This window comes from Dasypus novemcinctus, chromosome 10 (assembly GCF_030445035.2).
Source record: "Dasypus novemcinctus isolate mDasNov1 chromosome 10, mDasNov1.1.hap2, whole genome shotgun sequence".
Lineage (NCBI taxonomy): Eukaryota > Metazoa > Chordata > Mammalia > Cingulata > Dasypodidae > Dasypus > Dasypus novemcinctus.
In genome coordinates, this window is record NC_080682.1 from 117,408,246 (window position 1) to 117,421,646 (window position 13,401).

The 13,401-nt window shown below is 38.3% G+C and overlaps 1 protein-coding gene across 36 annotated transcripts in view; it reads right to left on the reverse strand.

Annotated features, from left to right (window-relative positions):
- Nucleotides 1-13,401, reverse strand: part of DLG2 (discs large MAGUK scaffold protein 2) — a 2,400,703-nt gene that overhangs the window by 337,192 nt on the left and 2,050,110 nt on the right. For all 36 annotated transcript variants that reach the window (XM_058306073.2, XM_058306075.2, XM_058306074.2 and 33 more), the window contains one exon: nt 7,209-7,311. In XM_058306073.2, coding sequence (XP_058162056.1) covers nt 7,209-7,311 — 103 coding nt within the window. The remainder of the gene's footprint in view (nt 1-7,208; nt 7,312-13,401) is intronic.

The following is a 13,401-nucleotide window of genomic DNA, read 5'->3' on the forward strand; positions in this document are numbered from 1 at the left end:
TGCATACAAGTCATCTAGGGCTTTGATAAAATGTGGATGCTGACTTGGTAGGCTAGGGTTAGAGGCCAAGATTCTGCATTTCTAAAAAACTGCCAGTTAATATCTATGCGGGTGGTCTATGGACCACATTTTGCAGAGCAAGGCTCTAGAATAATTCAGAATAACCACCTCTTCCCCCAACCCTCTCTTCTTCTGGGTCTCCTCACATATCACCTTAATAGCAAGGCCTTCCTTGTCCACCATACATTATAGGGTCCTATTTGTCACTATCACTTTTAACCTGCTGCTTCTTTCTTCATACTACTTATCACTATCTGACACATTTTATAGTTATTGACTGGTTGATTGTTAGGCTCCTCCCACTAGAATGTAGGTTCTATAAAAGAGGCTTTTTTTTTCCGGTTCGCTGCTTTATAATCTCCCTGGAACACTGCCTGAGGCATTGTAAAAGTTGAATAAAAATACCTGTTGGTTGAATACATGTATGCATGAATAAATGACTCATATGGCCCCTCGGCCACCAATTACATAAGCCAGACCACACTTAATTTCTCCAGGCAATAACTGACTTTGGTTATTGGGCTTTTCTTTTAAGACCTCAAGTATCCCTTGATAGCCAGAGACAAGTTTACCCTGTTAAGAGTAAAGGATGGAGGAAAGGAGGCCGCAGGGATGACGCCTGCACCATCCACTCCCTCCCAGAGGTCAAATTAAAGGCAAGAGGTGGTCGACATCTTTCATAGAGGCATTTGACAATTAATTGTCCCCATTTTGTGCTTTATCCAGCAATCTTTATTGTTTGCCTGCTTTTCCCAGTGAATGTCTTGTGGTTTATATTTCAACCCCAGTCGGTTATCACACACTACATGTAGGTATTATATTATTGAGAAGGTGAAAGATATTGCAAAGAATTGCCCCTCTCTGTTAGAACCTTTTTAAACAAATGTAGAATTCAGTTGTTATCAATGTCTTTTTTATTCAATGGTATTAAAGTTGGGTTTCAGAACTTGAAAAACTGTTAGAGCTTTAATCATCTTTTCTTTGTGCTGGTATTATGAAATAAAAACTGTAGGTTTTCTGAATGTAGTTAGAGGTTTTGTAACAAAAAAAAAAGGCAGCACCTTAAAACTGTATCAACACACACACAAAGTCACACAATTGTATCAACACCAAGGTCCAATCCATGGTCTCATTTACCATCTTTGCACCAAAATCAAAATCCCAGGTCATTCATTCAATACTCATTCAGCAAATCTTTATTAAGTACCTACTACTTATATTTTCCAAATAAACTAAACATATTATATCTTACTTCTAAAACAAGAGGAGACCCATTCAAAAATTTGTGAATCAAGTATATTAAAATTCATATTGAGAAGATAACATGGGAGATAAAATGAGTACTAGACGGTCCCCGACTTCTAGGAATTAACCTAAATGGAGAAGTGTGCAGACCCAGATAAAGAACTCCAGAGGTCTGAAAACAGGTGTTGGGAGTTCAGAGAAAGAATCAGTCAACATCAGCCGAGCAGGTTAAAGGTGGCTTCAGGAGCAGGTGTGGCTCAAGCAATTGGGCACCCCCTCCCATATGGGAGGTCTTGGGTTAGATTCCCTGTGCCTCTTGAAGAAGACAGGCAGACAAAGAGCAAACTGACCAGGGAGCCATCTAGGGGGCAGGGAGGGGATAAATTAATTAAAAAAAAAAGATGGCTTCAAGGTGGAGTTGACATCTGATGGCCTCGAAGGCAAGTGGTAATCCTATAAGTGGAAGAAAAAGGAGTTCAAGGTAGAAGAACCCACAGGAGCTTAGACACAGAAACACGGACAGCTCAGGACAAAGTATAGGAACAAGGAGCAGTTCAGTGAAAACTGGGACAAGGAAGAGAGATGACATTGGTGGGCAGTGGTGGGGTGAATGGGGAGGAGGTGTGGAGGTTGTCAGGGTCATATTGCAAAGGGCAAGGACTTTGATACACAGTCATTGGGGTCACATCTTTTAGAAATATAATTCTGAAAGTAATGGTTAAGATAGCGGGGATGGCGGCGGCCTTGGCCCAGTGGTTAGGGCGTCTATCTACCACATGGGAGGTCCACAGTTCAAACCCCGGGCCTCCTTGACCTGTGTGGAGCTGGCCCATGCGCAGTGCTGATGCGCGCAAGGAGTACCGTGCCATGCAGGGGTGTCCCCCATGTAGGGGAGCCCCGTGTACAAGGAGTGTGCCCCGTAAGGAGCGCCGCCCAGCGTGAAAGAAAGTGCAGCCTGCACAGGAATGGCACCACACATGGAGAGCTGACAAAAGATGACACAACAAAAAGAAACAGATTCCCGTGCCGCTGACAACAACAGAAGCGGACAAAGAAGAAGACGCAGCAAATAGACACAGAGAACAGATGACCAGGGTGGGGAGGTGGGGAGGGGAGAGAAATAAATAAATAAATAAATCTGAAAAAAAAAAAGATAGCAGGGAAGGCAAGGAAAAGGTATATGTACACCTGTGTGTGAAGAAATGGGAGGGTTACGCTTCCTTGTGTAAAGTGGTACCGGAGTATTTTCACTGACTGGATATAAGTAATTAAGGTCTTTAAAGTGGTGAAGTTTAAGATACATTACCCTTCAAAAAATGAAAATGGCTTCATTATTTTCTTCTTACTGTTAATGTAACATAACGCTATTTCAAAGGAAGCAGGGGGAAATTGGATTTAAAAGATGATAAAAATCTCAATCACACCACCAGAAAGAAACGTGGTTTGCATATGACTCTTCAAATTGACTTCAATTCTACCACCTAGAACTACACGCTGAATAAGATTGAGGATGGATAGAGCAATTCAGATAACTGGTGCCAAGCTCAGTTTAAGTAGAAGTGAGCATAACTTTTGTCTTGCTTTGCTGGGTGAAACTTGCCAAGGAAGAAATTTATTGCTACTTTATGATAATTATAATTTATTTATAAAATAAAACTCCCAATAAAAGCATGTGCCAAAAACATATTCACTGAAGTCTGGTTCGTGACTGTATGGAAGGAGATTCAATAAAACCTTGTCTTAACATGGCGTGAAGGGTGGGGCACCTCATGATACTGATGCACATAAAGAGGTTCCCAATGGAATCTCATGGAAAACTCTTCATTTGTTTCTTTAAAAGTAAATTGTTCATTATTTCCTAAATACGTTGTACACCTTAAATGATCTTAAATGACCATAACAATAATCCAATCAGTTTTCCATTTCAAATAACAGTTAAACTAAATTTCATAATAACACATAAAATTTGCAAAGGAACAAAAAAAAATTGCTTGATGTTGCCATTACCATATTTCTAACTGATTTAAATTGGTGGCAAGTTAGATACAGATTATTAAAACAGAGAGGTCACACTGTGCATCCTATCTGTACTTTGACATTCTGAAAGTCTCTTCTTGTTAATGGTGTTATTTGTAGGTTTCTTTAGACACATTTTAAAAATCAATTTAGCAGGACGAATATAGCTCAAGTGGCTGAGTGCCTGCTTCTCATGTATGAGGTCCTGGGCTCAATCCCCAGTACCTACTAAAAAAAACTATTTATATGATTTATAAGACATGACTTGAACAGACAACTGGATAAACTAGGTCAAGTATCCAAATTACGTATACTGCTTAAAGGAAACCAAGCTGTAAGGAAGCTCCAGTAGAAAGTTGAAGATTTATACCAATAGAACTAGGGCATGTGTTTGTCCTTTAAAACTTGAAATCATTCTGTTCAAGGTTATTTGAATGGCTAACTTCACTATCAAGAGCCCCTCATTGGTGTAATTATGGTCCATCTTATTTGACTACAGAATTGCTTGAGATGAAAGTTTTCAATAGTGGGAAAACAGCCAGGGACATTTGTATCAATCCTCAAGTAATGGTGAAGTGAATGGAGTTAGGGATGGAAAGAAAACAGCTCTCAAGAAAGTGGGAGCAGTTCGGGGTGGGGCGGGGGACACCTGCAGCGAGGGGAGCGGGTCGGCTGCGGTGGCCCAGGCACTCTGCCTCCTCCTCCATGATGGTTTACCCCACTGCATTGTGGGAGCTAGGCCTCGCTGCTGCCAGCCACCGCCTCAGCTTGTGTCTGCCACACACACCATGGGAGCCGTGCCTGATGTGGCTCACACGACCAGAGAGAACACTCAGAACTTCCCTTGTGTCTAGGCAAGTTTTCCAAAACTGGTTATCCAGGTATTACTTGGCTATTTCCTCAGTGGTACCTAAAGATCATTTCCACTCAACAACCCAGTAGAATGACAGTTTTGGAAGGGCAATGTTTTTTGTGTTGTTGTTTTTTTCCCATTCTGTGGCAGTCTGAGATTATTTTATGAATCCCCAAAAGAGAAAGATTATGTTTGTGATATCCTTTGATTGCATTAAATTCAGTTGAGGGGCCTTTGGTTGAATTACCTGTTAAGCTTGATTTAGGGTTGTTGATAGACTACACAGTGGGCTGGACTGGGGTTGAGCCCCCACCCCCTTGCTGGGTCTGATAGACACAGACACACAGACAGGCAGAGGAAGTGAGGGCTCCCTCTTTTCTTTATCCTGCCATGTGACAGAAAGGAGGAGGCTCAAATAGCCTAGACCCCAGGGAGAGATGAGCGGTTTTGCCTGATAGCTTATCGCTGAAGTTGGGAGGAGAGCAGAACAGCTGAGACTGATACGGAAGGCCGGGAAAGAAACAAGCCCTATGCCAGGGGAGAGAGGTCTGCGGATTGGGTAAGCCTGAAGCCTCAAGAAGCTGGGCCCACGGAGCTCTGGACCAAGAGGAAGCCCAGTGGGCAAGGAGAAACCAGGCAGAGACTGCCCGCCATCTTGCTTCCACACTTCGCAGCTGATTTTATGACTTTACGGAGGCATTTCTTAAGTGATGGAGATGGTGCTGGTGTTGAACCGAGAATTCATCTTCTAGTGCAGAGTTTCATTAAATGGTGCAGCTCTGGATCCCAGGAAGAGGGATGTGTCCAGTACCAACATATGCTGAGCGCCCTATCACAGTGAGACTTTTCACTGGGCAAAACCTTATTGTTATAGATGAACCTCAGAAAAATGGAAAATTATGAACAAATTGACAAAGAAATAGAATGTAGCATTACCGGAACACATGAAAAAATTGCTGATGGCAAAAAGCAAATTTTTCAAACAAAATGAATATGAAAAAAACATCAAGAATATGATGCTTTGGCAAAAGTGATCCAGCATCATCCAGACAGGCATGAGACATTAAAGGAACTAGAGGCTCTGGAAAAAGAACTAGAGCATCTTTCATCTAGTAAAGAAAGCATTGAAGATAAGCTGCATTTGAGACCGAAACAGTTTCACGTGCTCTTAGCACCATCCATGAACTTCAGCAAACACTGGAAAACGATGAAAAGCACTCAGGTGGAGGAAGCTCAAGAGACAAGCATGGAAACAAATCCTAAGCCATAGACAGGCTGATTGCTTGCCATTCCCAAGAATATTGAAATAGCCACATGATCTTAGTGTGTTTAGAATTTGTCATGCTCTTGAGATATTTAAAGATACTTATGCGGTGAAATAATTTACTTTAAAATATTAATGCATATTTCATTCATATTTCTTCACATAAAGGAACATGGCTTTAGTGTACATTTGATTTTATTTAAATGATTTTTTATTCCTAAACTTTGGAGGTAGGAAGCAATACTTCAAAAATGTTTAATGTTTTCAAAGAAACAAACAAAAAAAGAAAATGGAAGAATTCCATGAGAAAGTTCTTATTACTATATGGAGTACAATTTGTTAATCAAATAGTGCTAACCCAGACCCTCTCATTTTCTGTTTTATAGTGAGTAGTTTGGGAGGCACTGTTTCCTGTTAGAACTTAACCCTGGTAGATGAGGCATTATCCCTATTAAAACACATTTCTTCTGGCAGTTCTTAATGTGTTCCTCTAAGAAGTAGAAAGGCTTCCCAAAATTGTCTGGGAAGAGCATGTTTCCTTGATGCTATTATCATCCATCTTTGACAATCCCAAACGCCCTCCTCTCTATCTCTCTGTCCATATGTGGGCTAAGTCAATAGGAGAAAAACAAAACAAAACATTTTTCCTTAACTTTTCTGTAACCTCCTTGCAAATTATAATTGTAAAGCTAGGAACAAAAGAAGATTATATACCCCAACACATAAGGCAGAATGTGTTTACTTTCACATAGAATATGTGACTGGCTGCCATTTGTGGTAAAATCTAAGATGAACAGACAAAGCACAAATCTCAGTCTTCCTAATAGCATAGAGTAATTGACTCTAAGAAGAACCATTCCAAAAGGCCGAAGGAGCTCTTTATACCCACGTGCACACAGGCTCTTCCTTTACTTCATCTTTAACTGCTTAATACTCCTTTCTGCTATTTACATAGGCCAAATGTAATTAACCACACTTCCTGAAGACAGAAGCATGATCCTCTGTTTTTTTGTACAAAACTTAGCCCCAAGTAGTAGGCTGAAATATATTTCATTAAGAAAGGAACAATCTATAGAAGAATTTGCTAAGAAACCAACCACACAGTAGGTATCCTCCCAGTTTTCTTGTTGAGCCTCATTCTGATCACAGAAACAGATGTTTAAACAAACCAAAAAGCAAGGTATAGCTAATCCAATTTAGGATATTTCATGTCTCAGTTGGCTAATCCAATTTGACATCTCACCAAGACTCAGTGTTTACAGTGATTTATTCTAAGCAAAAGATAGTACAGCAGAAAAGGAAAACAAAACAAAATAAAACACCAAGTACATCCCAAAGCCATGTTAGTTTTAGTAAGTGAAGCTAATGCTACAAGGAGGGGACCTGGTCTACTGATCATGGTCTATGTCTACAGAAGTCTCTCCCCCTTGCTTCCTAAATCTTAGTTAGTTTTACAATATCCACTGTTGATCTAAACTGTGTCCCAGATAAGAAAGTAAATGAAATAAAGCTAATGTTGGTTGCTATTTATTTGAATTCATATTTTTAAACAGGTCTTTTTAGCTGCCTGTGTTTTTCCTGGACAATTTGGGGCGATAAATCCTCTCATTTCTCGGACAAGAATCATCATTTTTCTCACTATATGTGGTTAGTTGATCATTTTAAAAAAATTATTGGTAGAAACTCTGGCTAACATGAGTGATCAGAAATACAGGTGCATGTTCATACAAAAATACACCAGCGCATTATGAAGTGTGGGTTCCAACTGACCTTCCGGTTGGTATTGTGCTATAATCGTCACTGTCTGTCCAGCCCCTTTCAGCGCAGCAGCTGCCTGCTCATGGGATGCTCCACGGAGGTCAATGCCATTCACCTGAAAGACAGAGAATTCTGGTAAGGCACCTCCTTCCAAGAGAAGGGTAAAGGGGTTCACGAGGCTGAGAGGCTGTCTGACTAAAACAATGTCAACATGCCTTAAACTTCCCCATGTCCTACTCAAGTGCTTGACTGTCAACTCAGCAAGTCTGATGCCCCTGATAACCTTTTGTGAGCAGAGGCATGAGACTTCATCTGGTGGTGTTTGTGTCAAGGTTTGACCAGGTAGGAGACTTGTGTTGACCCAGTTACATTAGGATTTTAGTGTGTGCATTTAAGATGCTTCTGTGAGTTTCCTAGGTTCCAGCCTACAGGAGCCTCAGTATTGGAGGGAAAACAACTTAATGAGGAGAGACACTTGTAATGTACATAGACAAGTATGTGCTGACAGATTAATATATGCAGAAGAGCTTCTGGAGAGACTGTACAGAATGGGGCTGGCTGCCTGCCAAATCCCTTTCTCTGGCCAATGGCCTGGTCCTGTTATCCTGAGCTTGGTTAGACAGCCCTGAGCATCATTCCAAAATAAAATCGACTGCCCATTTCTCATGCATAATTCCAGAATGAATTCTGACAAGATGAAATAATGCCTGGAGTTTATGTGGCTATTGTTGTTTTGGGGCCTATGCTAAGAGAAAAACAGAACATCTGAAAAACTTGCACAAAAATCATGCTTAAATCAAATTAAATGAGAAGCAAAAGCTAAAATCTTTCTTGAATCAATACAGTCTAAGTCAACATGATATAATCATTGAGTGTTCTGCAAAGAGAGGGCCCTGTGTCTGCCCAGGAGAGGGACGGTGTGTGCGGAACAAAGAGAACAAGACAAGGCCCAAGAAGCTTTTCTGTTTACACTGAACACAAAGTGAGGCCAGGGCTCTAACCTACACACAGTTAGTTTTTTGCAGATGATGTCAGAATTCCACTTCTCTTAGTTTACAGAGCAGATGGTTCAGGCCCATGAAGAAAGGAATAAGAGAATTGGCCAACTTATATACATGTAAAATGTATCATCTTATCATTTTGTCTCTCTTCAAATCCTCCTTGAAAACGATGTTGGGTGGTGGGTAGGGGGTTACCACTTTAATTCTTTCTCCATCAAGAATGGCACATCTTCAATTCCCTATCCTGGTCCACCCAAAATAAATTTGTTAAAGTCTCAATATTCATTTCCATACATTTCCTTGCCTACTCCCTGGCTTCTGTTCTGGCGAATGCCTTCCTCCAAATATTGATTGCACAGTGACCCTGGGAAGTCCATCGAGCTAGCTGGGCCTGGCATGGCTGGGCCACTCACCAGCTAAGTGGCCATCATATCACCTTGCAGACACTCAATTTTCTCCCTCCTCAGAAGGAAAAGACTCTTAGCTATTTGAATCTAAAGCTTCCTTAAACTACAAAATTTCAGATCTTTTCATTGGTAGAGGAAAGTCATTTCAGAGAAAGTCTCAGTATTGATGAATCAGAAGTATGACTCAGAAAGCTGGAAGAGATAGGAAAGGTAATTGGATCCAGGACCCTTCCTACAGGAAGCTGGAATGAAAACTCTGTGGGCCAAATAATCTTTTCTCTTGACAAACAATTATGGGTAGGTTATTTTTATTTTAAAAAAATAGTATATGACCATGGTAAACAAATTCTAACAACTCAGAAAGGTATAAATGGAAGAGTAAAAAGTACCCTCACTGTCTCCACTCTCAGAAATAACCACTACTAGCAGTTTCTTGTGTATGGCTTTTAGAAATGTACTAGATGTACATATAAGAATAAAATTTTATCTCTGTTTTGATTTCTATCTCTCTATATTAATATGTTCTCTTTTTTTATTTAAGTGAATAAGATGGTGCCATCTATACAATTCTACAACTTGTTTTCCCTTTGATTTTCATTTAACAATGTATCTTGATCATCTTTCCTATTATTCTACCTGATCCTTTTTTAACAAATCAATTTCATTGATACATATTAATAAAGCATAAATCCATCCAAATGTACAATCAGTGCTATTTGGTATAATCACATAGTCATACATTCATCACTTCAAACATTATTAAAAGCATTTACATTATTCCAGTAATAATAATAAAAACAAAACCAAACAAACAAAAAAACAACTCATACCCTCTCAATCCTTCTTTGCTTCCCTGCCATACATAGCTGCAATTCTAGTTTCATCTCTCTAGTTTATTTGTAATTATATTTTGTAAAAACAGTCTTATCTATACAATATTACCCATATCCTATTTCACGTGAGGTTTCACTATAATATACAGTTCCATGTTGCATTTTTAAGCTTTTCTTCTAATAATATACTTGTACTTAGACTTTCCCTTTCAACCAATGTCATGCCCATAAAACAGCTCAGCTAGTTACAAACTCTATGACATGATTTCACCATTTCTATTCATTTCTAAATATTTACAAACAACCCTTTTTAACCATTTCTCCACAGATTAACCCTCAGTTTTTCCATTCTTTACCCCCATTCTAATTTCTGGTAACCTATAGTCTAATTATTAATTGCATGAGTTTACACAATATATTTAGTTCTAATAGCACAATCATACAGTATTTGTCCTTTTGTGCCTGGCTTGCTTCACTCAACATAATGTCCTCCAGGTTCATCCATGTTGTCATATGCTTCACAACTTCATTTCTTCTTACAGCTGCATAATATTCCATCGTGTGTATACACTACAGTTTGTTTATTCATTCATCAGATGGACACATGGTTGTTTCCATCTTTTAACAATCATGAATAACACTGCTATGAACATTGGTGTGCAGATGTCTGTTCATGTCACTGCTCTCAATTCTTCTGGGTATATATCTAGCAGGAGTATTGTCAGATCACATGGTAGATCTATATTTAACTTCCTTGGGAACTGCCAAACATATCCACAATGGCTGTACCATTCTACATTCCCATCAACAGTGAATAAGTGTTCCTATCTCTCCACATCCTCTCCAACATCTGTAGTTTTCCAACTTTTTAATAGCAGACATTCTAATAGGTATGAAATTATATCTCATTGTAGCTTTGATTTGCATTTCCCTAATCACTACTGATGTTGAACATTTTTTTCATGGTTTTTTTTTTTTTTTGCTATTTGTATTTCTTCGTTGGACAAATGTTTATTCAAGTCTTTTGCTCAGTTTTTAATTGGGTAGTTTGTCTTTATTGTTGAGTTGTAGTATCTCTTTACATATCATGGATGTTAAACCTTTATCAGATATGTCATTTCCAAATATTTTCTCCCATTACATTGGCTGACTTTTCACCCCCTTGATAAAGTTCTTTAAAGCAAAAGTGTTTAATTTTGAGGAGGGCTCATTTATCTTTTTTCTTTTGTTGCTTGTGCTTTGGGTATGAGGTTTAAGAAAATACTGCCTACCACAAGATTTTGAAAATGTTTACATACATTTTCTAGAACTCTTCTAGCTGTCACTTTTATATTTAGATTCTTGATCTATTTTGAGTTAAATTTTGTATAATGTGAGAGATAGGGGTCCTCTTTCTTTCTTTTGGATATGGCTATCCAGCTCTCCCAGCATCATTGGTTGATTGGACTGTTCTGACCCAGCTGGGAAGGCTTAACAACCTTGTCAAAAATCATTTGACCTTGGATGTGTTTCTGAGTTCTCAGCTCAGTCCCATTGGTCAACCTGTCTGTCTTTATGCTAGCACCATGCTGTTTTTATCACTGAGCTACGTAGCTTTAAAGTCAGGAAATGAGTCCTCCAACTTCGTTCATTTTTTTGACTACTCAGGGTCCCTTACTTTTCCAAATGAATTTTATAATTGGCTTTTCCATTTCTGCAAAAAGGGCTGTTGGGATTTTTTAAATTGGGATTTCACTGAATCTGTAAATCAGTTAGGGTAGAATTGATATCTTAATGATATTTAGTCTTCCAGCCCATGAACATGAAATGTCCTTCTGCTTGTTTTAGTCTTTTTCAGTTTTTTTTTGCAATGTTTTGTAGTTTTCTGAATAGAGGTCCTTTATGTCCTTGGTTAAGTTTATTTCTAAATATTTGATTCTTTTATTTGCTATTATAAATGGAAATTTTTCCTGATTTCCTCCTCAAATTGCACATCAGTAGTGTATAGAAACACTATTGATTGCTCCATATTTATCTTGTAGCCTACCACTTTGCTGAACTTGTCCATTATTTCTAACAGCTTTGTTGTAGATTTTTCAGGATTTTCTAGATACAGGATCATATCATCAGTGGGTAGTGAAAGTTTTACTTCTTTCCTATTTGGGAGCATATTATTTCTTTATCTAGACTAAGTGCTCTAGTTAGAACTTCTAGCAGAATATTAAATAACAGTGGTGACAGAGGGCATGTTTGTCATGTTCCAGATCTCAGCAGGAAATCTTACAGTATTTCACTGTTGAGTACAATGCTAGCTGTAGGTTTTTCATCTGCGCACATTACCGTATTGAGAAAGCTTCCTTCTATTCCTGTCTTTTGGAGTGTTTTTATAAAGAGAGGGTGCTGTATTTTGTCAAATGCCTTTTCTGTATCAATTGAGAGGATCACGTGATTTTCTTGTTCAATTTATTCGTGTGGTTTACTACACCAATTGATTGTTTTATGTCAAACCACCCTTGCATAACTGGGATAAAACCCACTTGACAGTGGTGTATAATTCTTTTAATGTGCTTTTGGATTCTGTTGGCAAGTATTTTGTTGGAGATTTTTGCATCTATATTCATTAGAGATATTGGTCTGTAGTTTTCTTTTTCTGTAGCATCTTTATCTGGTTTGGGTATTAGGATGATGTTGGCTTCATAGGATGAATTTGGTAGAGTTCTTTTCTGTTCAATCTTTTTTGGAAGAGCTTAAGCAAGATTGGTATTAGATCATCTTTGAATGATTGATAAAATTCACCTGTGAAGCTTTCTGGTCCCGGGCTTTTCATCTTTGGGAGATGTTTGGTGACTGCTTCTATCTTTTCACTTGTGATTGGTTTGTTGAGGTCTTCTATTTCTCCTACACAGTCTAGGTGGTCTCTGCAATTCTAGGAATCTGTCATTTCATCTACATTGTCTAGTTTTTTTTTGGCATACATTTCTTCATAATATCCTCTTTTGATCTCTTTTATTTCCCTGGGGTCAGTGATAATGTCCCCCTTCTCATATCTGATTTTATTTATTTGCATCTTGTCTCATTTTTTCTTTGTAATTCTTTCTTTCTTTCTAGCTAAGGGCTTGTCAATTCTGTTGATTTTCTCAAAGAACCAACTTTTGGTTTTGTTGATTCTGTTGTGTGTTTTGTTGTTGTTGTTGTTCTTTTTAATTTCATTTATTTCTGCTCTGACCATTACTATTTCTTTCCTTTGGCTTGGTTTTAGATTAGTTCTTTTTCTAGTTCCTTCAAGTGCATAATTAGATCTTCAATTTTGCTCTTTCTTCTGTTTTAATGAAAGTATTGAGTGCTATAAATTTCCCTCAGCACTGTCTTTGCTGTGCTCCTTAGGTTTTGATATGTTGTGTTCTCATTTTAATTCGCCTCAAAATATTTGCTAAATTCTCTTGCAATTTCTTCTTTGACCCACTGATTATTTAAGGTATGTTTTAAAATCCCCATATATTCATGAATTTTCCCTTTTTCCATCCTTTTTTGATTTCCAGTTTCATTCCTCAGAGAAAGTGCTTTGTATAATTTCAGTCTTTTAAAATTTACTGAGACTTGTCTTGGGACCTAACACATGGTCTGTCTTGGAGAAGCATCCATGAGTAATTGTAAAGAAGGTATAGCTTACTAATTTTGGGTGCAATGCTCTATAGATGACTGCTAGGTCTAGTTCTTTTATCCTCTTATTCAAAGTGTTTATTTATCCTCTGTCCAGATGTTCTGTCCAATCCTGAGAATGGTGTATTGAAGTCTCCAACAATTATTGTAAAGACATCTATTTTCTCTTCAATTTTGCCAGTGTGTTCCTCACATATCTTGGGGCACTCAGGTTAGGTACATCAATATTTAGTATAGTTATTTTTTCTTGGTGAATTGCCCCTTTTATTAATATATAATGACCTTTTTCATCCCTTATAACAGTTTTGCAGTTTAAATCTACTTT